At 42.3% G+C, this 26,838-nt stretch overlaps 1 protein-coding gene across 3 annotated transcripts in view; it reads left to right on the top strand.

Annotated features, from left to right (window-relative positions):
* MTMR7 (myotubularin related protein 7) overlaps positions 1-25,232 on the top strand; it is a 94,420-nt gene extending 69,188 nt beyond the window's left edge. For all 3 annotated transcript variants that reach the window (XM_060136365.1, XM_060136366.1, XM_060136367.1), the window contains 8 exons: positions 2,364-2,496; positions 14,865-14,974; positions 16,056-16,181; positions 17,928-17,977; positions 20,055-20,255; positions 21,859-21,999; positions 23,336-23,462; positions 24,175-25,232. In XM_060136365.1, coding sequence (XP_059992348.1) covers positions 2,364-2,496; positions 14,865-14,974; positions 16,056-16,181; positions 17,928-17,977; positions 20,055-20,255; positions 21,859-21,999; positions 23,336-23,462; positions 24,175-24,537 — 1,251 coding nt within the window. In that variant the 3' untranslated portion in view covers positions 24,538-25,232. The remainder of the gene's footprint in view (positions 1-2,363; positions 2,497-14,864; positions 14,975-16,055; positions 16,182-17,927; positions 17,978-20,054; positions 20,256-21,858; positions 22,000-23,335; positions 23,463-24,174) is intronic.
* The last annotated feature ends 1,606 nt before the right edge of the window (positions 25,233-26,838 follow it).

Here is a 26,838-nt window from a genome sequence, read left to right as displayed (position 1 = left end):
AGGGTCAGCTAGTGCCCCATTATCCTGACAGGGCCTGTAAAATATGTGGAAACCTTGAGAAAGTACACTTTGGATGGTAGATTAAATATTGCCACCTTCTGTTCATTATGAGAAGTACCGTTGACTTTGAAGAGGCCATCTTGTGTGGCTCCTTTGCTTTTAAAGAAGACCATCGATAAATTCTCCTAGGTCATAGGTCATCAACTACTAAAAAATGTGAACATAGGGTCCTAATTATAGATTAAAGTAATAATAGTGTTTTGGTTTTTATTCACTGCCCTGTTTAAAAAGAGTATGGTGTGTGGTGAGAAGGCTTAACTTGAATTATTCAAGATACAGAATAAACGTAAGGTTCATGTAACATAAAGATACTTGCACGTATCCTGTTAACCATTTTATTTATGAAGCTTGTAAAGAATAAGCCAGCAACTTTGGAAAATAATTATACAAACCAGTGATATTTTTATAATAGTATATTTCAAAAGAACAATGTCTATAGGTAATTTTAGAAAAATTTTCCTCTTAAAATACTTTTAAAATTTAAAGCATGAACATCAGTTGTCTTAAAAATAACACTATTTTTATATTTTTTTCTTTATTGAGACCAAACCCTTTCTCCTTCTCATAGCATGCCTGGGAGAAAGGGGATGATCTTTTCGTAAATGGGAAACAGGGTAGTGGGGCGCACCCCAGCTGATGTCACGTGAGCTGAATCACGGAGCAGGAAAGTGAGGGGCCTGCCATGTTTTTTTTCTGTTATTTAAATTACAAACCCACTGTATCTGGTTTGTAACAAAGCCTGGAGGAGCGTCTGGAGTAGTATTGGCAGCCGCTCCCCACACGTGCCGCCTCTGTCTGTCTGCTGCAACAGCTGCGAAATTGGTGTAGACTTCCATTCATTTCTGTTCTGTTTACCCCAGCATGCATAAATGTAAATGCATGTCTGTAGGTCGGCTTGTTTTACAAAAAATGGGATAATTGTATGAATATTATTCTGGAGCTTACTCTTTTCACTTCACGTGTCATGGCCCAGTATCTCCTCTCTTCTCCCCTCCCTCCCCACCCCTCTTTTTTTTCTTTCCCTCCTCCCTCCCTCTCCCCGCAATATCTAGACATCTGTATATCTGTCTGTCTCTATCTCTGTGTCTCTACTTGAGCCTATTAGAAGTCCAGGGTATGAATATACCATAATTCATCCAATCATGGCCCTATGGAGATATTCATAGGTTTTCCGGTTTTTTTACTCAACTGTTATTTAAAAAAAAAAAAGATTGCAGTAAACATCCTTGGACGTCTGTCTTTATGTGCTGGTATTTTAATAGTGTCAGATTCTCACACATAGGAAATCTGGGTCAAAAAATACGTATGCTTTTAACTTGGCTTCTTAAACTTAGATTTTTGAAAAGTATGAATATCCCCCGAGTGCTGCATCGTGGTCCTAAAAACGGATATATTTTTGGTAGTGAGTTCTCTGCCTGGGCTAGCCCGCCTGCCCTTTGTGGGCAGAGGAAGAGAATGGTCAGTGAATATTGATGTCTAGGATGTGATGGCCCGCTTAGCTGAACAGCAAGAATGGAGTATTCACAATAATACATTCATTCTAGAAATCTGTGTATTTCTCAGCTAAGGCAGGACTTGTCCCCTTCTTGATTTTAGTTACACAGGAATAAGGCAGAAGTTTGCATATCATAAATTTCTTCTTCAAAGTTCATCACCATTTAACCCAGTTTGCACTAGGAACCGTGACTTTTTATAGATGAAATTATGACAATGAATGTGATAGAAAAAAATCCTCTCTGGAGATTTAAATAGGGTGGCCAGAGGACATGTCTTGCCCTCTCTCTGTTTTGTTCAGCGTTTCCTGCTCAAAGTTGAACTGGGTACCTGAGGGATTCTTGTAGGCAAATTAGAATGACTTAACTATTCCTATACGTTGATGTGTTTGTTGGCATTCGAATACTGGAAGATATAATACTTTAACTTACAGAGCTTTATGTTGCCAACTGTATCTGCAGATATTCTTCTGCCAACCTAAGGCTGTCATGTTTGGTATTAAATTGGGGCGACTTGGCTCTGTACAGAATCCCACATTGGATTTGGCATCTCTGACAGGGAACGTCTCCAAAAGGGCTTATCTCTAGGATGCTTCCAGCTCAGAAAATGTTGCCACATCGACAAACTGATGTTGTTGAACGTAAGCTCAGCACGAGTGTCTGTAGCTACCTAGCCCAGCGCGGTGTTCCCGGGATTTAAAGCATGTTTCTGCACATCATGTTGAATGTTCTTATGGATATTAGCCGTGAAGTGTTGTGATTGTTTCATGAATATCACTGGTGACTGTTCTGTTTTGCTGCCCACTGCAGCTTAATGCGATGGCAAATCGTGCTGCAGGGAAAGGCTATGAGAACGAAGACAATTATTCCAATATCAAGTTTCAGTTTATCGGGATAGAGAACATCCATGTCATGAGGAACAGTCTGCAAAAAATGCTGGAAGGTAAACCATTTCCTTATGCACAGCATTTAAAAAATGCAGTTAAATGTTTTAATGCCAAGACGGAATAAGATGGTCTGTTGATATGAAAACTGTGCTTTACTTCGATGTTGTTTGCAAGGGTGGGATCAGTTGGGAAGAATATCAAAATGCAGGGACTCTTTAAACATGTAACAGCTTTTCTCTTCTTTTTTGGTGTCATCGTGGAGTGGTTTTGTCACGTGGTATTAGCTGCCGGGCTCTCTCCGGTGGTAGCTAACACCTAAGATAGAAGTGCACGGGGATATTTTTTCTTTCTCTCTCATAATAGTAGCTCGACCCATATTCAAGACCATTGGGAGATAAAGCAGTCCTACGTCGAAACCGCCAGCTGTTCACGTGTGGACGTGAGGCCCATAAACTGAATCCGAGCGGCTGAATGGCCATTAGAAGGATGCTGGGGGGTCCTGGTTCTCCCTTCCATCAGCAGCACTGCTGCAGCGCGCTCCCTCCACCCACCCCACCCAGCGAGCACCACGAGACGCGTACGCCCAGGCTTCTGTACTCACAGGGAGAGCAAGTCGCAAAGCTGGGTTATGCAACGTAGAGGAATTATTCATGTGGCCACACCAGCCGTAATCTAATTACCAGAAATCACATATTCCAAGCAAAACCAGCCTCGTTTACTGCTTATGCTCTTGCGATTGCCAAGGCCCAAGGAGGAGTCTGTTGTTATCTCCACCACTTCTCCCTCTTGTGGGAACGGAAGAGAAAGAGGATGCATAACCCAGGGCTTTGTGCCTCTGGACCAGGGGAGGCTGTAAATGCTGGGCTCGCACTTCTGGGAGGAAGCCCTGGGGAGGCGGCGCTGTGTGCCAGGGAAGTGGGCAGTCCGGTCTGAACCGGAAATGTGGGGTCTGTAGTGAAGAGGGACAAAGTGCCGAATTCCCTTTTTCTCGGGATGCACGTTTGCTCTCAGTAACCAGTGCTTAATCAGAGCAGGATGTAGTGAGAAGCTAGCGGTGGGGCTGGAGGAACTTGAGTGTCACAGACAAGCCTGATTGCCATTCTCCTTCCTGGATTCCCGGGGTCATCTCAGTCATTATGAGACTTTGAACACGTCATGTACCTTCTTTGGGGCTCTGTTACCTGCTGTAAATGGAGAGGATTGGACTAATAATTTCTGTGGACCCATCCAGCCCTGACAGTCTGTGAGTCCACACTTTGATGCCCCTGATTGCAAATAGTTTACAATTGAGGGTTTGAATGGTTAGACGAAACCTCTTCCTGCATTTAAAAAAAAAAAAATAAATAACGGCCCCAGAGCTGTCTATCTCCATCTTACCTCCACGTGAAATTTGCCATGTCTCAGCGGACAGGAGGATGCCTGGGGCATTGAACTTCGTAAACTTTGGGAGATTATCATGGGCGGTGTGGCTCTCCCTGCTATAAGCTGTGCTTTTTAGACATTGAAAAACTGGACTAGCTTGGTACTGTAACTGAACGGGTAGTCTAGTTTTAGTGTGAAGAGTGTTCGATATCAGAATCATTAAAACATTTGCATGCTTTATAGTTTTCATTTAGTAATTTCATAAGCTGACTTTTGAGAATATGTATTTTCTTCTGTGCAGAAGGTGGCTCCCAGGAGTGCTTGGAACATGGCGATTTGGCTTTTGTTTTAAAATTAGCATTTACTTGGTTCCTTATTAGGAACCATGTCTCCTGCCCTCATACCTTTGGTCTGACTCGCTATTTCTGAAGGACCAGCAAACGGACCGCGTTCCAGAGGGAGGGCAGCCTGTGTTTCATAAGGGATTGTGGTTCTTCTGCATCACTTTTTCAGCCCTGTGACAGTGCAATAAGCAAGGACAACTTTCTGGATGCCTTTCAGGGGACTTGACCAATGTTTGACTATCTGTTTTTACCAAGTAAATTATAAACTGCTCGTGGAAGCTCAGCTGATGAACTGATGCAATCAGACCCACCTTTTGAGGCTTTTATCCTTCAAACAGCTGTCTTGGCATCAAAGAGATCGGAAGGTTTGTACCGCTGGTCACTTGGTAGGAAGTGGAATAATGCATTCCCTTCATGATTATTATTTTTTTTTCAAAATTCCTCTTATCAGGGATATTGATATTATCAGGAGAGATTCTGAATAACAGAAATGAAAAACTGTTCGCATTCTGGCCCGAAATAGCCCTGTCTGTGAGCAACAGCTGCAGGGTATTTCATCAGAAACTGAAATCTAGGACCAAGTTCACATCCGGTGTAGGTCCTTTTATGGAGCTGATTGATTGCATGTTAACTTTGGTTTCTAAGTTCTAAACCAAACTATTTTGTGGCATTCACACCTCCCAGTGAGATAATAATGAAGTCTTTCAGTTATGTAGCAATTGTGTGATTTATTACGTGCTTTCCACAGAGCCTTTCTTCTTGATCATGTAAATAATGGTTTTTCCCTCAAATAATAAAAGGATGCCCTATATTTTCTTTCTTTTGTTGTTGTTGAAACAGGCAGTAGAAGAACCTGGAAAAGGCTCTTTCCGTGGCTGAGGAAATTGTTATCAGATGTGGAAATAAAAACCGCCCAGGGCATCCTTGATTTGGGGGGAGGAAATCAGTGAGAGGGAGGGAGAGAGGGGCACATGGAATTACCTCACATCCGGGCTTTGAGATTGAGCCGCACTGTCGTGCCTCTTCGTAAATAAATACCTGTTTTCAAGGTAGGCGGGTGTTTATGGGAAAGACATGATGGCAGTGACACCTTCCTGTTTTTCAGTCAACCTGCTCCACCTTTTGTATGTTGCCCAGAAAATTGACCTTTCTCCCCACCACTAGTTTTGGCGCACCTGGATTCTACATGAATCTTAGATTAATATTGTTGGCCACAGTGTAGTTCTGTATAACTGACCCCTTATTCATTGACTCGTGCATTTCACTAAAAACAGAGCACCTGCTACGTGCCAGGCTTCCTCAGTATTTTTACTTAAATGATTCACGAATGGGCAGACCTTGAAGATATCGCAGGTTCGGTTCCAGACCACCTCAGTAAAATGACTATCGCTGTAAAGTGAGTCACACGGATTTTTTGGTTTCCCAGTGCATGTGAAAGTTATGTTTACCCTATCCTGTAGTCTATTCAGTGTGCAATAGCATTATGTCTAAAAAAGCACTGTACGTACCTTAATTTAAAAATCTTTGATTGCTTAAAAGATGTAACCATCATCTGAGCTTTCAGAGAGTTGTATTCTTTTCACTGGTGGAGGGTTTGAAATATTTCGAGAATTACCAAAATGTGGCACAGAGGTATGAAGTGAGCAAATGTTGTTGGGAAAATGGTGCCGATAGACTTGCTCGATGCAGGGTTGCCACAGACCTTTAACTTATAAAACACACAATATCTGTGAAGTACAGTAAAATGAGGTCTGCCTGTATTTGATTTCACAGCAACAGTGTGCTGTACGTAATATTATCTGCACTTTATAGATGAAGAAAGTGTCTCAGTGAAGTTAGGCAACTCAGTCTAATTCTTTAAAGAAAAATAAGTTGAAACAAACTGAAAAACATTTAAACTTGCTCTTATAATTAAAGAAAGGTAGTTAAAACCTCAAAGTACCATTTTTCACTTAAAAATTTTTTTAATTTAAATAAGATTAAATTTAAGTATTTAAATTCAAATACATTAAAATATTCAATACTGAAAAGAATATGGTAAAACTAGTACTTTAAATATGTCTAGTATCATTGAAATTGGCAAGAGGTACCTAATATATTTTGTTCTGAGATACATATTTTTACCAGATTAATTCCCCTTAGGGACTAATCCAAAATATGGTTTAAAAAAAAGACATATAATGCCTGTTTTGATAGAAGTGTTTTATTTATAATAATAGAATTTTGGAAGCCTCAGGAATGTTCAACAATAGTTGACTGACTAAACACTCTACCTTTTGATACAAAATTTTGCATCCATTAAAAATGATAAATGTGAAAAATATATTACTAACATGGGAGAACGTGTATAATCTAAGTGAAAAATTCAGGTTGTAAAATTGTATACATACTCTGATTCACTATACAGTAAACCATATTTATGAAGAATTTCCAGAATGATAATTGGATTAGAATGAGAGGACGATGGGTGAACTTTTTCTTTTTCCTTCTTTATTTACAAAATTGTCTATGGTTGGTACGTTACATGGAACATAAACAATACACACTTAGCAGGTCACAGTTTCTGAGGGTCATGAGTCTGGGCATTTCTCATGCGTCAATGGGAAGCCAGGATCCCTCTGCCTAGGCCTAGGATCTTACAAGGCTGCAGTCAAGGTGCTAGCCGGACTGTGTCCTCATCTGGACACCTGGATGGGGCAGAATCTGCTTCCAGGCTGATTCAGGTTATTGGTTGCATTCAACAGAGGGCCCTGAGCGCTGCCAGCTGGCGGTCACCCTTAGGTCCTAGAGTTCTCTGCCATGTTGGACCTCCACATAAGCTGTTCACAACACGACAGGTTATTCTTCAAGACCAGTAGGAGCGCCTATCTCCAGTTACAAAGTCTGGTGTATTACATTTTTAATTAAAAAGTTTTTAAAGACATACCCTTCTTGGTATCATATAACAAAGGAAGAATTGAGCCTAGTACTTTCCATCATCTTACCATGATCCTCGTTGATTTGTGGTTCTTTTATTAGGCTCACAGATAACCACCCACATGGTAATGATGATATAACATTTATGGGTGATTATTATGTACTGGACACTGTTAATTTTTTAAATATACTTATTTATTTTTTGGCTGCGTTGGGTCTTCGTTGCTGTGCGTGGGCTTTCTCTAGTTGCGGCGAGCGGGGGCTACCCTTTGTTGCGGTGCACGGGCTTCTCATTGCAGTGGCTTCTCTTGTTGCGGAGCACGGGCTCTAGGCGCACGGGCTTCAGTAGTTGTGGCATGTGGGCTCAGTAGTTGTGGCTCATGGGCCGTAGAGCACAGGCTCAGTAGTTGTGGCGCACGGGCTTAGTTGCTCTGTGGCATGTGGGATCTTCCCGGGCCAGGGCTCGAATCCATGTGCCCTGCATAGGCAGGTGGATTCTTAACCACTGCGCCACCAGGGAAGTCCCAGACACCATACTCTTAACCACTTTGCTTTACAGTCTCTCTAGGTGGTGGCTTGGGTAGAAAGTGCCCTGGCCTAAGTGTCTGAAGATCTGGGTTTGGGTTCTTGCCTTAGTCTCTTAGTAAACATGAACAAACTTCATTTCCTGTATTTGTAAAACAATGTAAGCAATATATCATTGCTGTCTAGCTCACAGATTTGTTCACAAAGATTCCTTGCAAACTGTAAAGTGCTTTCCAGTATAAGGTGCATTATGCTTTTGCTTGGGAAGCAGTACAGTAGTTTAAAATAAGTACTGCATAAAATGGATAAGCGAATGGACTGTAGATTAATTCAGGCAGCTAGGCGGGTATTTGATAGGTCCCCTGCTTTCTTATGGGTGACTTTCCTTAATTTTTTTATTCAAGAGACATGGAGTAAGCACAATTTCAGAGGCATGGAAGTGCTTGCCTCGTGATACGGTCTGTGTCCACTCAGCACAAGTTCACCAAAAATAATTTAATAAACCCCATGCCAGGCCTGGTGGGTGTTTTCTCAGCAAGTTGTCTGACAGAGATACAAACCTCAGCCTGACAGCCGATCAGATGGGAGCAGGTCCAGAGCACAGGAACAAAGGCCCGGTGCCCATTCAGCAGTTTGGACAATACTACAGTGAAGGGCTGTTTGTAAGATTCAACTAGAAAGATTGGAATCTTTTTAGCAGGCCCCAAGAGGTAACCACTTCTATCGTTTCCCCTAGAATTGGGAACAGTGATGATGGCGAAAGTTCTGTGGTAAAGTCAGGAGGCCCCAGAGATATGTGACCTGTGCTTGTGTGTGAAGGTTGTGAGGCCCGATTGTTCAGAACCTTTGTTGGGTGTAGAAGGGACAGGTAAAAGCAGAGAACTTCGAGTGTGTCATGGGAGGCACCACGGCCGTGGGTGCTGTGCTCGTGTGACGACTCCCTGCTCTGGCGTCCCTGCCCGGTGCTCTCGGGTGCACCAAGGTCTAGAAGGGGACGGTCCCTAACACACCTGGCTCCGAGGTTCCCACGAAGTATTTTTCTCTGCTCAGAGGTAAGGTTGTAACTCTCAGTCCCAGTGTCCTTTTTATTTGATTCTTTCTTCCTCACCTCATTACTTTATGTGGCGATGGCTAAGTAAGCCTGGAAGAAATGGAAGAGTTCAACCCTTTATAGTCACATGTAAGTTTTTCATTTCAAAGTGAGTATTTCCTGTAACATGGCCTACAAGTTTATGCTATGAGGTTCTACCAGCTATGAGCTAATGAAAAGCTATAAAGGCTGATCTTTTTTCAGTTCTCGATCTTCTGACTTTCCCCATTATTAATTTCCTGAGATTACTAACCTATTAGACGAGACAGCCAATAAGACCTGGCTGAAAATCTGGTCACTGTCCCTCAAAATTTAGCACGTGGCATGGGTTTCCACACAGAAAACCTACTTTCCCATTAAAGTGAACTGGAGAGCTCCACCTAGCGGTAAGATTTTTTAATAAGTGTTCTACTAGAGCAACAGGTCTCTTTGTCAGGCTCCACTAGTTATCAATTCATGGTCACTTGGAAGAAAGAAATGCATCAAGAGTGTGTACCTGGCTCTCTCTTTGTTGTAAGAGGATGTAAAATGTGGCTGGATGGTGTCGCCCGATCTAGACTGAGATCTAATGCTCTAAGCGCTGAGGCAGAGAGAAAAGAGCGTGAGCTTTGGGGCGTATGTGTTGTGGCCAGGACTCCAGCTGTTATTTGCTGGCCGAGTAACCATGGATGACTTAGTAAACTCTTTTTTTTTTTTTTTTTGGTTCGTGGGCCTCTCACTGTTGTGGCCTCTCCCATTGCGGAGCACAGGCTCCAGACGCAAAGGCTCAGCGGCCATGGCTCACAGGCCCAGCCGCCCCGCGGCATGTGGGATCTTCCCGGACCGGGGCACGAACCCCTGTCCCCTGCATAGTTAGGCGGACTCCCAGCCACTGCGCCACCAGGGAAGCCCGACTTAGTAAACTCTTTAAGCCACACTGGCTAATCTGAAAATTGGGAGTAAATATATGCTGCATGGTAGATAATGGATGTAGAGGAAGTCACTGGGAGCTACATAGTTATTTTAGACAGTCATCTGTACATCAGACAGTTCTTGAGAGTTTTCTATACACTGGGCATTGCATAGAAAAAGGCTTTATTTATTAATACAAAGTGACGTTACTGATCTTGATATAGGGCAGAAAATTCTGGCGGGAAGAGAAGATGATGCTTTCTCATAAGTGATCTTCCTGAGGGCTGTCCTTGGGTAGATCAGATGGTTGAATGTTTTAATTGGATGTCAAAGCCAAAGACCTCATCTCTGGGTGATTTTAGCAAAGGAGAGGACAAGAGAAAACAAAGATTTAATGGGAGAAGAATGGCTGTTTTTTATTCTCATTGTGCTGTATCTTGATGTTCCTTGGGACAATTCAAAGATCAAAAAATTTCACCCTCAGAATTGTTGTTTTCATTTTATTAATCATGACAGCTAGTTTTTGGATAACTAGGACATTTACAAAAGGAGCACTTATAGAAGAACGTGTCTCCCATAAAACTAAAGATAGACGTGACTCATATTAGCCACAGGGTGAGCAGTTTTCCCATAAGGCTGCAGGGGGGATGGGGCAATTCAGTATCTGCTTGCCAGTGACAGTGTGGCCTCAGATTCGATGGGTGCATTGGTCCTGCAGCTTTGCTCAGCCGGTGTGATGAGCGTGGAATGCTTTTCCACCAGTTGCGTCCCCAGCCACGTGTACTGCTTATTTCACCACTTGTTATTTGCTGGCAACATCTTAATCTCACATGATTCTCGGCCTTCTCTCCAGCATTTGCCACTAATATCTTACATCCACCCCGACGTCACAGGCTCTCAGCACCCCTTCCTTCTCGCAGACTAGACTTTTCTATTTTCATCTGCCTTACGTTTCCTATTTAGACTTGCTCATTCCTTAAGCCCTGTCTTTGGCTGAGTTCCTGTTCACTGAGAGAAAATGACCAACTCCCAAGCCTTCTATATGGTAAATGTAACATAAATGGGCATATATATTTTAAAATTTATTTGTGGCAAATTGTGTCTTTAGACACAAAACTCATATGCAAAGCTAATAAATGCTAGCAGGGCATTCTTTTGTGAACCAGCTGCTTGATTTTCTTTAGGTCAATGGTAATCAGTATTACTGGAATGTGTGTGTGTATACATGCATTTACACACACATACACGTTTATTAGTAGCTCGACACAGACACATACTCACGCCCATGTGAGTTTGCATATAGTTACGTATGCTGCTAATGCAAGCAGTGCTAGCACAGGTGTACAGAATTTAGGCTGGATCGCAACTTACCATTTGATATGAGCATCGACTTCTTTAGAGGACGACAAGGCTATTCAAAAATGGCTTTTATGGCATTGTTAATTGTGTGGAGATTCCAGAAAATAGCATCACAAACAAAGCTGGAATCCTATTGGTGTCCAGTAATATACAGAGAAGCTAATATACAGATCTCTCCAATTAATGTAAAGGCCTCTATAAAGAGGGTCCATGTCAGTTGGCGGGGGGGGGGGAGGAGAGTGGCACTGACATTAATAGACTGAGTACACTTCACTGCAGAGTTTATTCTGTCACCAGGGTGGGCTCTAAGTAAAAAAGGGAGACTACAGGGCAGGCTTTACCAAACACTTCTGTTGTACAGGCCATAATTAAGTCCTCTTTGAATGGTATCACCTGCTGGGATGTTCAGTTGAGGGAGATTACCATCATTTTGCTAGTTCTTTGAAGGCCGTTTCATTGGGCTTGGGTTTTTGACTCCAAGATGGGAAGGAGACAAACATGAGGAGAGCTCAGGTATGTGTCTGGCTGGCAAGTAAGGGAGGGCCATGTACCTTCCAACCTTAGATCTTAGACACAAGAAAGACCAGTCCCACAGGGTTCAGATGGAGACTTCGCACCCTCACTGATCCCCACGCAGTCACTGTGTAGGAAGAAATGAGCTTGGTATAGGAAATAGCTAAGGAAGATCGTGGGAGGTTAATTTTCTTCCAAATAAATTTCCTATTTCCTCAGGTGCCGTAATTATCGATCTTTTTTTAAGTGTTGTTTTTATGTGTTTGTGGGATATAGTTGCCCTGTTATGTAAAACAAATGTCACTAGACCCAGGCATTAAACTCCAGGTTAGTATAATAAGTCTGGTTCTCTGTGATCTGTGGCTGACGCCTCTGAGGTCAGCTGAAATGAACTTTGTTCAGCAAAATGGTTTGTAAATATTGGTTCAGCTTTGGCAACAAGGGTGAACCGATCGGTATTTCTGCCTTATCCTGAGTTTATCCAAACAAACCCACCAGTTTTATATTTAAAAATCCAGGCGCTAATTCTTGGAGTCTCAAGTGTACCCCCATCTGTCCATGTGTATTAATCACCTGTGGGCTGATTGCTCTTAACAATGGCCACTCAGCATGTGAGGGGAAACACTCAGCCGTTACCTTGCGTGAAACCTCGGGAGGCTATTTTATTCAATGTACCCAGTTATAATGTTCCTGAAAGCAGATGTGTTAAACAAGGAGCCATCCTCCGTGTGCAAGGAAGGGAGCTGACCTGGGAGAGATGCGGCAGCTGGTCCCCTGGGCCGTGAGCCAATGAAGAGGGTGGCCTGGGCATCCTCTCTACAGCACCTTTTAGGGCCCTGTTCTGTGAGCTGGCTGGTCCCCTCTTGCCACTGGCACAGGCTACCTCCCAGTTAGCTGGAGAGCCTGGCGTCTGTATTTTTAAACTCGCTGTCATTTCCACACCTGGTGAGAAGAGAAGGCAAAAGGGATCATTTGTCCTTGGACTGAGCTTCTGAGCTTGGATGCCAAAATATCCCTCTAGCTCCCTGGACTTTTTGAAATGAAGGAGGATGCCAGCTAGCCCTGAGCCCGATCATGACCACCAGAAATTTGGGCTAGTTCAGTGGGAAAAAAAAAAAAATCACAAAAAACTGTTTGCAAGTCAGTATTATCTGCGGAAGATTTAAAGGACTCAGTGGGTCCAGAGACTCTACGTGGCGGAATGTGTGTATTTTAGGATTAAGTTGAACGGTCTGGGTCACGGCCGGGGTTGGACAGAAAGGCCAAACAGCAGGCGCCCGCGGGAGAGGCCGCAGCACAGAGGGTGCGGGGATTGCGTCATGTGCGCTGCACGGAGGGCCTGGGCAGCCCTGCGGCCAGCCCGTCCCCGTCCGCCTCCCCGAGGACAGAGCCACGCCCGGCCCAGTTTCTCACCAGGGCTGGCATTTTTCAGTTGCAGCAGATTCAGCGTCTGTCTTCACACTGAGTACATACACCCCGAGGTCACGGGAAGAGTTTCCCAGGGGCGCCCTGGCTGGATGGCTTTATGGCACTGACTTCCGCAAGTGCTCCTTCCTAAAACTGCCTCGCCTGCCTTAGAGATGCTCCTCCGTCCAGGTGTGAACCAGCCGTCCTTTCCCACCTCCCGTAACGGACTGTCCTTTTGCCACCTTACAGACGGCGAACACACCTTCAGTCTTACTATGGGGCGTTATTCTAGGGTGCCTGAGAGGGTACATAGTTTTTTTTGTTTTTTTGTTTTTCAGTGTTCATAAAGTTTTTGTTTTTTTTCTACATCTTTATTGGAGTATAATTGCTTTACAATGGTGTGGTAGTTTCTGCTTTATAACAAAGTGAATCAGTTATACATATGCATATGTTCCCATATCTCTTCCCTCTTGCGTCTCCCTCCCTCCCACCCTCCCTATCCCACCCCTCCAGGCGGTCACAAAGCACCGAGCTGATCTCCCTGTGCTATGGGTACATAGTTTTAAAAATCAGTGGAGGGGCACACGTGCAAAAACGTTTGAAGACTGCACATCAGGTTAATCTTCCTGGAACAATCTAAATCGCTGCTGGTGGGGAGCCAGTAGCACTGTGACCTCAAAGGGACAGTGTCCTGAACCAGGGCAATGCTGGAGAGAACTCAGTTCTCCAGCTGGGCTTCCTTCCAGCTCAGGGCAAGCTTTTGGAAGGAAGAGTTTGGACTCTTGCCTGAACATATTCATAATACGGTTTTTTCTTAAGAAGGGCCTTAAAAGCTGGGAATCTCGGTATTTTCTTCCTCACTGCTGCCGTCTGTGACTCAGAATTTAACTACTTGTGCTTTTTTTGTGTGGCTCTTATGTTGTGGGAAATACGACTGAACCCTCTGTTATCTGGCATATTTGAGGGAAGGGCATCTGATAAATTAAACGTTGTTAACTGTTTCTAAGTATTGCAAATGCGCGCGATGCTTTCATAGACTTAAAGTTGAATCTGGGAGTCTAGAGTTGGAAGGGCACTTAGATATAATTTAGTACACCTTCCCTGTTTTAAACGTGAACAGATCAAGGCCCAAACCAACACTTTAAACAAACAAAATCTGTGGAACATTATTTAATTTTCACTGATTAATTTATAAGCTTCCTCAAAAGGGCTTTATAGGTATGAACCCCATGAACTTTGGAATGTCATATTTGTGATATGTAGTCAGAACGCTGAGCCCTAAAGTTTTTTCATGCTTAACTAAAAGATAAGCTCTCAAGATGAAATTGTGATAATATTATAGAAGTGTTTACACAGCTGCCTTAGTTTTGTAAAATACAGGTATCATTGGAATCCTGGATTATCTTCATTTTCAACGAAAGGGAAAGCCCCTAACCTGATGCTCTAGAAGCAATCGGAAGTGCAGGGCCTCATGTTTAAGTTCACACGCTTTGCTTCCTTTGGGTAGGGTTGTTGGTAGCAGGAGGTCGATCACTTCCATTTAAGACTTCTAGGACAGCTCTGTTTTGTATTTTTACAGCAGTCCGCAAGTGCGGTGCTCGGATGATGGAGTTCTAGTTGGGAAAGTGCTGGAGTTCGTTATAAGCGTCTTTTCCTCCAGGGCACTCTTACTCAGGTGCTTCTTGGTGACACATTTTGACTATCTTTGCTGGAAGAATAAATAAATCTTCTCTTATTTTTACTATGGTAACATTCAATGATTTTCATTTATTGGGGTTTAAACTTTACTAATATAATACTCCTAAACAGATGCAGTGTCCCCTGTGACCAAAGAAGATAGAAAAGCCTTTACTTGGAACTGTTCAGTAGAACGAGTAAGCTTGGGCGTCTATCTTGACTCAAGTCTTCCAGAAAATACTGCAGTGAAGGAATCATTAACGAACTGCCTGCAAATATGATCACATGTAAAATGAGAGATTTTCTGTATTTTGTTTCTGTAACATGATTTATCTTGCAGTGTGTGAACTTAAATCTCCCTCCATGAGTGATTTTCTTTGGGGACTGGAGAACTCTGGCTGGTTGAGGCATATTAAGGCCATCATGGATGCAGGAATCTTCATTGCAAAGGTATGCGAATGCAGAGAACGGAAATTATGGGGCAGAGCAACCAGTGTACTCTGACTTCAGAATGGAGATCTTGTTGCCTCGCGTGAGCTCCTCTGTACTAAACTGGGTGATACCAAATGGGGAGCTGGCTTTGCAGACCTCCATGAAGTTTGCCCTCTGAAGATGGGATTTTGTGAAAGAGAGGATGGTGTTCAGTTGACAGTGTATCATCAAGGCGATCAAGTGGTAAAATACTTTCAGAATGGTCTCTCTTCAGTTAGGCTTGGTCCTGGGTGGAGGAAAGAATTTTCTATAGGAGGGTACATCCAAATGTGAGTCACCTGAGTGACCGAGGCCTGAAGCTTCCATCTTAGCAAACAGCTCCCCCTTTTCAGTGATGGCAGAAGCAAGTCATGTTCCTGAACCTGGCAGGTAGATTCTGTTCTGCCAGGGGAAGATTTTGCTGCAACTTTCACATAAGCTGCTTTTGAATGCATTGTCTATTTTGTTGTTCGGTGTGTTTTTTTTTAAAAATAAATTCCCCTCAGATTAATACCTAAAGACAACCATATCTTTTCTGATGACATGGTATGCCCCCCTTTATTAGATAATTCATTTATTTAACAAATATTTATTCAGTGCTGGGCACTTTCACTTGGCTCTTATCCTTTTATCTCTAATTTCATAGTTTTACAATTTATGATTTTTGTCTTTTCCTTTTTGAAAATGATTGCAGCCAGCAGCAGCTCCAGAATTTCATTTGGAAAGGCTTAAGGTGGAAACCTGGCAGGGAGGAAGAGGGTTGAAGGTGGGCTAGGAGACGTTCATACAGGAAGCCTGCTTGTATATGGTACAGAAGCCGGGCTCGTGGCTCCTGGATATAAGGGAAGGGAAGTGACGCTTCAGTTACGGGCACCAAACCCCTCCTTGGCTCCGCCCTAACTACACGGGGGCGTGAACACTCAATAAATGAAGGAACAGGTTTTGGTATTGATTTTTCGCCTATAAATCTTTTTTTGATTCCTTCTGCGAGTACAAAGCCAAAGCTAATTCTGATGATGTTTCCTGTTGATAGCCATCCTTTGCCCATCCTGTTTTTCAGGCAGTTTCAGAGGAAGGGGCAAGCGTGCTTGTTCATTGTTCCGATGGCTGGGACAGGACTGCTCAGGTGTGCTCGGTGGCCAGCCTCCTGCTGGACCCTCACTACCGGACTCTGAAGGGCTTCATGGTGAGTGTGGCCGCTTGGCCACTGTCCAACGCACGCAGTGCCTGGACAGACAGAATGGACCTCTCTTCTGACAACTATTGGCAACTTTTCCCCCTCCTCCTCAACATTATTTTTCTCTTAGTAGATCAGCATGATTAATTAAAGGGGAAAAGGTGAAATAGGCTTGGAATAAGAAGGTGAATTTCTGGGATTTTGGAACCAATTCAAATCAATGCTATTATAAATATAAAATATCTACTTAGCAGTTTGTAAAATAGTTTTATACCTCATTTGTATAAATATATTTCAAGTTTGATATATATTTTCAAGTTTGAGGTAACATGACTATAAAACAGAAAACACTTCGCAGAAAAAATATTTGGAGAAAAACCTTTCTATAGGAAAAAGTGTTTTCACTTACTGCTTTTATATTTTAAATTGTCCTTCACAACTCTGGATATCCAGAGAATATTGAAAACTTGACAGTGTTTTTGCATTCTTTGCTGAAATTCTGGGTACATCCTCTCCTAGACTTTGCACCTTTTAGATGTGCATCAAAGCTTGACATGTTGCTTCCAACTGCAGAATATTTGTGTTAGTTGCCTGGAAGGGTGAAGCTTTGGCTAAGCCAGAACCAAAATCTTAAAGTGACTGCAGGGACTTCCTAGCGGCTGGGAGATTACTGGTTTCTGCCTCTTGAACCATGATTTGGTAGAAAGTGCTTCAGAGGATCCTGAATCCATGCTTGGGATCCTTTATCGAGTATTATCAGCTGACACTCTGGGGACGAGAGAGAAGTGGCAGGTTTCCATTCTTGGGCTTTTTTTTTCCTTTTGTTTTGAATGCGTCAGAGAACTTCCTATCGCCTGTGACAGCACTGAGGCTTCAGGGTGACATTCCTGCTTCAGACCCCTCCCCTGGACTGAGGTTGGGGGCTGGAGTGCTTCATTTATGTCTGGAGAGTGGGGAGGCTGAGTCACACTCCACCGGGCAGTTTGTCAAGGCCAAACTTCAACCAATCCTTACTTTTTTTAAGGGAAAAGCTCTGGCTGTTTTAGAGCATTGGTGATATTGATGGTACTATCCTATAGTGTTTGATTAAAAAGTTTTTTGTTTTTTTAATCCAGAAAATTTGAGAGTATAAACTCATGTTACCCCTAACTCCAAAGCAGGGCTGAAACTCCTAATATGTTCAGACCCTCATCATTCTAGAATTCTTCTAAAGTATACTGAAGATCACTGGAAGACATCCCTAATTGTTTCTTGTGAAACGGTTAGTATTTGCTATTACATTGACAAGCAGCATTGCCTGTTGGTTGAGAGTTGGGCTAGATGGGCTGTGGTGGTTTCTGGAGCTCGGTTACGAGGTGGCATCCACCACTTGCCATTAGCGTGATCTTTGGTATTTAACCTCTTTCAGTTTCCCCCTCTCTAAAATGAGAGTGATGATACCTACCCCACAATGAAATGAGATCATACATGAAGCAATATGAACAGTGCTCACTGAAAGCACTCTGTGGGTGGTGGCATTACATCTTCACATGTCCACTCTTGTTTATTTTTCCTATGGAAGGCTTTCAACTTTGCCCTCTGACATGCATCTGTATAGGGGTAGACAGTGAGTGTTTGTTCATGTGCAGGTTACGGAGGAGAGTGACTTCCGCTCCAAGAACCTCTGAATGCAGAATCCTTCAGAATTATTGGTGCTGGTCTCTTATTTTCCTTCATTTGCTTCTCCCCATGATATTTATATTCTATCTTGTGTAGGTATTAATTGAAAAGGACTGGATTTCCTTTGGTCATAAGTTTAATCACAGGTAAGAAATATTTTAAAATCTGTTGTAGTGAATGTTTAGGATAAAAGAGATAATCTGTTTCTGAAGTTCTCAATTGAGTGGGGGAAAATAGCCTTGTTTTCAGAGTTTCCTTATGTACCTTATTCAGGAAGTTAAAATTTTGTTGAATATGTGTATCACAGATAAAGAAGTTCTAACTCGAGAGCGGTTGGTATTTACTGAGCAGAACTAACTAATATTAAGTTCTTCCAGAAGAGACAGAAGCTTGTTCATTAATCGACCTAGAAAGGATGGACTCTCCCTTCCTTCCACACACATTTGATTTACTAAATTATTCCATTTTTGAAGTGCAAATATTCATTTTAAGCTGCACGTTGTGAAATGCCTGTGGAACAGTTTTTCTTTGATCTTCCACAAGGGGAGTTAAATTGGGCTTATCCTGCGGCATTTGTGTCCCAGGCGTCTCTGGAGAGCTAATGTAGGACAGCGGCCCAGGCTTTGAGCCCAACAGATCCAGCCTCAAATCCAGGCTGTGGCATTTACTGTGTGGCCTTGGGCATCTGTCCTCTCTGAGCATTCGCCTCCCGTCTATTTAAAGGGGAGACCCTCCCTAATCCACGGGGTTATAGCAAGGCTTTTAAAACTGTATATGTGAATAGCCCAGCTCCTTGCCTACTAGCCCATCTACTGGGCTTTAAATAAACAGAAGCTACTGGCCTTATTTGGTTAGTGTGGATGGTAATGTCTGACTGGTGTTCTGGTGTCTCTGATCCCTGAATGTTACGTGTTGTAGCTGGTATGGTCTCGTCTTTTAGAGGTAAAATTTAAATTTAGGCAGTATGCTGATAATAATTTAGAGATTTTGATATACATTTTTGATTGTTTGAATGTTTTCCTAAAATAAATTCTCAATTTATGGAGCTGCCCATATTTATTTTTGTAAGTTTTTGCATTTAGCATTAGTTGAGCATTTATTATGTGGTTTTCTGGAATTCTGTTTTTATAATTAATTATCTTTCCCGGAAAGCAGTGATTCGATTTTACAAATGAGAAAATTAAAGCCCCCAAACAATTAAGTAACCTTACGATCAATTGTTATTTTCAATTTTGGGGGTTCCACCGACTGTCTGATAGGCACTTAGGATCTCTGAGGTAGAGGATCTGTGGCAGTAAGAATATAGAAATGGCTAATGTGTGTCTTGTGAGGAAAGAACATACTGGGCAACCCCTTTTTAAAGCGACCAAAGGTGAGTGGGACTAAACCTTTTGAGAGTTTTCCAGGCAGTTTCTAATGTTTCCACCCTGGAAAAAACTACTAAACCGATCCTTGCTCATTCCTACTCCTCAAGCTGATTATCCATGTCTGAGAAGATGAGGTTCTATATTGTTATTCTGTATTTGATGGTACCCAAATCACCCTTTCGGATTCTTTCTGAAATTCACATAATAGTGTAAAGGACGAGGCAGTCTTCGTTTAAAAATCAATACAAACATGAGGGAGGAGATTCCTGATGTACTCTTGAGAACAGTGATACGAGAGATATAAAGGTATATGGGAATCTGGTCACGTGGAAATAAATTGACAAGTTTTAACACTGGTCTAGAAATGGAAATATCCCTAGAAACTTGGGGAACCCATTTTTTTAAAGCTGTCTCTCTTCCTCTTTTCTTCCCAACAAAACCATGCAAAAACGAAAAACTCTGAAGTTGCTTAGGCGTTTCTTCCCATTCTCCCCCCAGTCACTAATTAAAGTGGAAGATTTATTTCAGAAGTTCTGATGTACTTCGCACGCTTGAATGAAAGGTTGCTCTCTCCATAGAAAGACTCCTTGAATGCACTAACACTTTTCTTTTGTAATTATAACGTCAACATGTCCCTTATCTGCCCAGACCTTCACTACAAAGTTTCTTTTGACATTAGAATTTAAAAAGTTATGTTTTTCCACTTCTTCTGCATTCCAGGTTTATAAGATAAGATGTTTAGGAACTAGGGTTGCTTCTATGATTGTTTTTGCATTTATAGCTTTCGAGTTAAAAAAAACAAAAAAAGAAACCCCCAAAAACCTTGCCGTAACGTCTCTCATACTTTGTTTTACAGATATGGCAACCTAGATGGTGATCCCAAAGAAATCTCTCCAGTTATTGACCAGTTCATTGAGTGCGTCTGGCAGTTAATGGAACAATTTCCCTGTGCCTTTGAGTTTAATGAGAGGTTTTTGATTCATATTCAACACCACATCTATTCCTGCCAGTTTGGAAACTTCCTATGTAACAGCCAGAAGGAGAGACAAGAACTCAAGTAAGTGTTTCAGTGTTTAATTTTTATCGAAAGAGTTTGTGACTGAGAATTTCAGATGGCCTTCCACAGTTTTGAAGACTGTTTTACCCACACATCTATACTGACAGAGTAAAGTTATTTTCTTTTTCCTGACGTCACTTTAACAGTTTAATGCCATCAGCTGACAAAGACAGGTACAAGTCCATTTTGCCCAGTTCTTGCCTAGTGTCCACAGACAGGTAGGTAGACTTCACGTACTGATAATGGAAAGGAAGCTTCTTGGAGTCAGAGAAAGCAATTTTTGCATTTAAAAGGAAAGAGACATCTTTGGTGGATATACTGTCATAAGAATTGCAAGTACAGTAGTCCCCCTTATCCATGGTTTCGATTTCCATAATTTCAGTTATCCAAGGTCAACTGTGGTCTGAAAATATTAAATGGAAAATTCCAGAAAAAAACGATTCATAAGTTTTAAATTGTGAGCCATTCTGAGTAGCACAACGAAATCTTGTGCTGCCCCTCTCCATCCTGCCTGGGACCGCCTGTTACTTACTTAGCTGTCTCGGTTATCTGATTGACTGTCGAGGTTAACACAATGCTTGTGTTCAAGTAACCCCTATCTTACTTAATAATGGCCCCAAAGTTCAAGAGTAGTGATGCTGGCATTTTGGATGTTCTTATTATGCCTAATTTATAAATGAAACTGTATCATAGGTGTGTATGTATAGGAAAACACAGTATACACAGGGTTCAGTACTGTCCACAGTTTCAGGCATCCACTGGGGGTCTTGGAACATATATCTCATGGATAAAGGTTGACTACTGTATAACAACTGGGAAAGTAAATTAGAAACTCAGGTCACTCTCTTATTCAAATTAAAACTGGATTGCTTTTTATTGAGAGGGAAAAAGTAGATGAATGTGGACGTTTTATAAAGTCAAAAACTTAACACAAAGTGACTTAAGAGCTGCAAATCAAAGAACATTTTTGAAATTTTTATAAAATGACTTTAAGTGTGGTATATATAATATCGGATTTAATTTTGGAAATGATCAGTTCAAATAAGACTCTACTAGTTTATAGAGCCTGAATGGAAAGAAAATGACTTTTTCCAGTAGGTACTAGTTTGTTTTCTCTAAGGAACTTTAATTCCAATAAATCGTAATGATTTAAAAGTAGCAGAGTACATCCTTTAAGCTCACCTGTTTTCCTAGGTAGTTTTGTGATTAGTTGGGCCAGATTAGCAAAAGGGACAAATGTCATAGGAATTCAGTGAGGATTAAATGAGAGAAAATATGTGCAGCATTTAAATAGTACCCGGCAAATAATAAAAATCCAACGACTATTTGGGGACAAATTCCAAAAAATTTCTTGTGGTTTTATTTTACACTCAGAGGCATCAAGCATCTTGCTGAGGCCAGTACGGATAGCAGAGGAGTCGAGACTGTTACAGAGCTCTCCTGCTGTACCATGAAGACACAGGTTGCAAATTTCCCTGCTAGAGAACAGGGACACCTGATGTTCAGATAACAGTTTTTGATCCCTTTCCAGCTTTAATATTACATGTCTACTATTTGTAAGAATGAAGATAAGCTATATTCAGGCTTATTTTCTTTTTAACAGAATTCAAGAAAGAACATACTCTTTATGGGCTCACCTGTGGAAGAATCGGGGTGACTACCTGAACCCTCTATTTAGAGATGATCCCAGTCAGACCCAGGGAACCCTCCATCTCCCCACGACGCCGTGCAACTTCATGTACAAGTATGTAAACCTCTAGGACCTTAACAAGTATGGCTATGAACTTAGATTCCGGCACTTTTTACCATTTGGAAGTTGAAGTGTATGAGCTTCAAGGCTTTTTTGGATGCAAACACACTGAAGGAAGATGCTTAAATATCTCATCTGGCATTTTTGCCAGTGTCTCCTCTTCTCTCTCTTTTCCCCCCTAAATGGGGAATTCTCTTTAGAAGTCAATGTTTTGTAGTAATGATATCCTAAAAATGTAAGTTCCAGTCTATTTAAAAGTGAAGGAGGGAGGGAGGGAGGGAGAGAGGACCTTAGAAGTTAAATGTGGAATCACAGGTTTAGGTAGTGATCATGACACAGCTTACCTTCAGGAATACTGTGGCTTTGGTTCCTGACCACTGCGAGAGAGTGAATACCACAATAACGAGTCACATCAGTTTTTTAGTTTCCCAGCGCATATAGAAGTTATGTTTACACTATACGGTAGTCTATTAAGTGTGCAACAGCATTACGTCTAAAAAACAATGTAACCATGTTATATACCTTAATTTAAAAACACTTTATTGCTAAAAAATGCTAACCATCATCTGAGCCTTCAGTGAGTAGTAGTAACATCAAAGATCACTGACCACCATAGTAAAGAAAATAATACTGAAAAGTCTTGAAATATTCTGAGAATTACCCAGATGTGACACAGAGACACAAAATGAGCAAATGCTGTTAGAGAAATTGTGCTGATAGACTTGCTTGGCACAAGGTTGCCACAACCTCCAATTTGTAAAAAAACGCCATCTCCACAAAGCACAGTAAAGCAAAGTGCACCTGTATTCTCATTTGCATTTCAGTATGCTTTACTGTGTAGGATAAAAAAGGGAGGATTTATTGCAAATGTAAATTTTTGGTGGTTGTGATAAAAACAAGCGAAAACCCTCAAATTTAAAAGACTCCCTTTGTGGCTGAAAGATTCTGCATGTTAATACAAACACTCATTTTCAAGTTGACTTCCAAACTAAGAGCCATTTTCTTAAGCCCAAAAAAGAAAGAAAATGGTAACATGTACTACCTTCAGTCTGTTTTAGAAAAATATGTTATGTGCCTACTAATTCAGTACCATCTGTACAAGTAGACTTCATGAATTTATTCTCCCTGAAAGAAGTCTACTGATTCAAGAAAATGAAAACATCAACATGAAGTTATCGCCTTAGTAAAGTGGCTTTTTTGAGCCTGTGCTTTGCATTTGGTTATTATTAGGACGGTGGGACTGTGGGTTGAAAGATTCCTTAGAAGACTCGAGGATGTGGATATACAGATTGTGACCTGGTGTTTCATGAAGCACTGCTGTCCTCTCTAGATTTTGGAGTGGAATGTATAACCGCTTTGAAAAGGGACTGCAGCCCCGACAGTCGGTCACAGATTACCTTATGGCTGTGAAGGAGGAAACCCAGCAGCTGGAGGAAGAACTCGAGGCCCTAGAAGAAGTAAGACACACTTGCTCTTGTTAACCGTATTTTGTGACGATCACTGCTCTGGGAAAGCCTCTCATGACTCAGGATGTGTGAAATGTAGCAACAGAGCCATTTCACATTTTTAGCTGGTGGGTAACAGGAAACACAGCCCCCAAAGGTGAGCACTTACCTATAGGCACTTGATACGTTTCAGACATCTGGCTTGGCTCGCTTCCTTGGTTTGCTTCGGGGATGATGAAAATATTAGGGAACTAGATGGTAGTGAATGGTTGTGTACCCTTGTGAATATACTAAAAACCACTGAACCGTACACTTTAAGAGGGTGAGCTGCTTATATCTTAATTAAAAAAATTAGATAATGAACACCTCACTCCTAATTTTAAAAAAATGTATTTTGAGTTCACAGGATGAAAATCATTATGTAAAACCAGATAGATACAGAAAGAAGGATGCCAGGTGCTCTACCTATGCTACGTTTTCTGCATTTTATAGAAAACCTGTGCTAAGGCAGTGCCATCCTTACATTAGAGATGAAGAAAGCAAGCCTCACAGAATCTAATTATTTTGTCCAAAGTCATGAAGTCTAGTTTTCAACCCAAGTCCGTCTAAATCCCATGTTCTTAACATTATACCCAGCTGGAAGGTAATGAATACCTTTAGGCATGCATATACAAAAAAGATACATGATTTATGATCGTTCCCTGAAATTGTTGTTTCTTTTTAGAGGCTGGAAAAGATTCAGAAAGTCCAGTTAAATCGCACTCAAGTGAAGAGTAAGCAAAGTGAACCCAGCAGACACTCAGGGTTTTCTACCTCAGACAACAGCACAGCCAACACTCCCCAGGATTACAGCGGGAATATGAAATCATTTCCATCCAGGAGCCCTTCACAGGGCGATGAAGATTCTGCTTTGATTCTAACCCAAGACAATTTGAAAAGCTCAGACCCAGATCTGTCAGCCAACAGTGACCAAGAATCTGGGGTGGAGGATCTGAGCTGCCGCTCCCCCAGCGGCGGGGAGTGTGTGCCAAGTGAGGACAGCGGCAAGGACCGGGATTCGGACGAGGCCGTGTTTCTCACGGCCTGAAGGTCCCCCGTGGGGGGACACACAGAAACACGTTCCAGAAATAAGGGAACAGTGCAATTTCAAATGACAAAGTAGCCCAACAAATGATACAGGTCCTTGAGAATTATAAAATGTAGCAGTGAAAAGAAAAAAGCCCAACTTTTAGTTCCTTCAGGTGTTGAAGAACAGGAAGTAGCCATTTCTTTTATCAAACAAGTATAAGGAAAATGATTCCCCATTTTGAAAATCATTCTAGACTGCGGAAGAAGTTTCATTCACCACAGAGCAATGACCTCTACCATCACCTGAGGTTATCAATGCAAATCTTCCTTGATAGCCTGCAGCTGGTCAGAAAGTGCCCTGACCTCTTCACACTTATCACTTCAGTCTTTCCCCTTATTTCACCTCCAGATGCATATTTTGTTTCCTAAAATATTTTGTTACCTTCCTTCCTGTTATCAGTATTTCTAAGAATGGAACACGTTATGGCTAACAGACATATTTCTGTAACTGATGAGCTCTGTAACTGCTCTTATGCTTATCTTTCAGGTTTATTCACTTTAACGTTCTCTTAGGTAATATATTTTAAATCGTTATAATAATTTCGTTGCCTTTTCCTGGAATTTCATATGCTCCTTATTTAAAAAACGCTAAGACTTACAACACACTTTTCTCTAACACCAGTGTACCACCTAATAAAGTAGAAACAACATTTACTCTCTGGGTCTTAAATATGAATTTGGATCATATTAACTTCTTTTTTAATAACAACCTTTTATTATTACTCCAGAGGCCACATCACCAGGACAGGGTGGGTCAGCCACCAGCCTGATCCCTGAAGTATGACTGTATAAAGTCACAGGGGACCATTTCAATGAGAGAAGATGTCACGTAAGAACTAGAGAATTTGGTTTTCATGTCTGTTTACCACGTGGAGTAAGTTCTGTCATTTGTTACCTTAGGAACCGTGTGACTGGTTAGTATTGTTTGATCGACGTTCTTTCTGCCTGCAGAGCCCACACAGCTGTCTCAGCCAGCAGCCCCGTTCATCAACAGAGTCCGGTCGGTCGGTGGTGCAGTCTGACCAGAGAATGCGACAAGGCGCAGGTCTGCCTAGCTTGGGCTCCCGAGGGGACGTGCTGCTGGCCCTGGAGTCCAGTCTGCCCACACCCAGGCAGAAGAGCTGAGGCATGGCGCCTCTGCTGTAGACTGTGGCTCCTGGCCCCTACTGACCAGAAAGCCTGTTCAGGAAGATGTGGGAGCTGCCTGAAACGGGCCTTCTCAGTCCTCCGCTGGCAGAAGGCAGAGAGCCCCACCCGATAGGGAGGGGTGGTGAGAACACCTGGGAGCTGCATACCCCAGCAGCGCTTGAGCTGAGAAGTGAGTGGGCAGAGCTGACTGCTCTGAGAGCAAAGCCAGTGGCCCTGTTTGGCCAGGGAACCTGGGGCACAGGTTGACTTGAGACCACAAACAAACAGCGTTAGTGACCTTCGAGCTGCTTCTCCCACAGTGCCTGAGCAGGGAAACTCATCTGTAGCCCCACTTATTGCTGAAAACATGCATCAGCCTGCCTGACCAGGGAGCTTTACCAGAACACATGGGAAACTGCATAACCAATCCAACAGCCCCGTTTACAGTGGCAGTTGAACAGAGAGCACAGCCTGTGACTTTCCCTGTCTGCAGAGCAAGACTGGTGGCCTGCACCTTCAGTGCACACTCCTGCCTGATTCAGGTCCCCAAACAATGAGCTGTGCAGGCCTTGTGTCCCATCCTGCTGCACCACCAGGGCAGAGAAGCTAATTTCATAGCCCCACCTAATGCTGAGTATAGTATCCAGTCCCAACTGTCTAGTAACATCACAGAATCCAAGCAACCATGAAGCCCATCCTACAGCCTCACTTGGGTGGGAGGGTAACCAAGCCAACAGTCCTACCAGGCTATCTCAGCCAATGACCCTCGCCTCCCACTCAGTGCTCAAACAGATGCTTTGCCCAAAAATAGACCACCTAAGTACATAAAGCAAAAACCAGCAGAGCTAAAAGGAGAAATAAAAGCAATAAAGTAATAGTTGGGGACTTTAATACCCCACTCTAGACAATGGGTAGATCATCTAGGGAGAGAATCAATAAGGAAATAGCAAATTCGAACCACACTATATACCAAATGTACTAACAGACATATACAGAACATTCTGTTCATCAACAGCAGAATACACATTCTGAAGTGGACATGAACATTTTCTAGGATACACCATGTCAAGCCACAGAACAAGCCAGTAAATTCAAGAAGATTGAAATCATACCAGGTATATTCTCTGACCAC

This window comes from Lagenorhynchus albirostris, chromosome 21, assembly GCF_949774975.1.
Source record: "Lagenorhynchus albirostris chromosome 21, mLagAlb1.1, whole genome shotgun sequence".
Taxonomy (NCBI): domain Eukaryota; kingdom Metazoa; phylum Chordata; class Mammalia; order Artiodactyla; family Delphinidae; genus Lagenorhynchus; species Lagenorhynchus albirostris.
The sequence above is the reverse complement of the archived record's forward strand: the minus strand, read 5'-3'. Positions and strand labels throughout refer to the sequence as shown.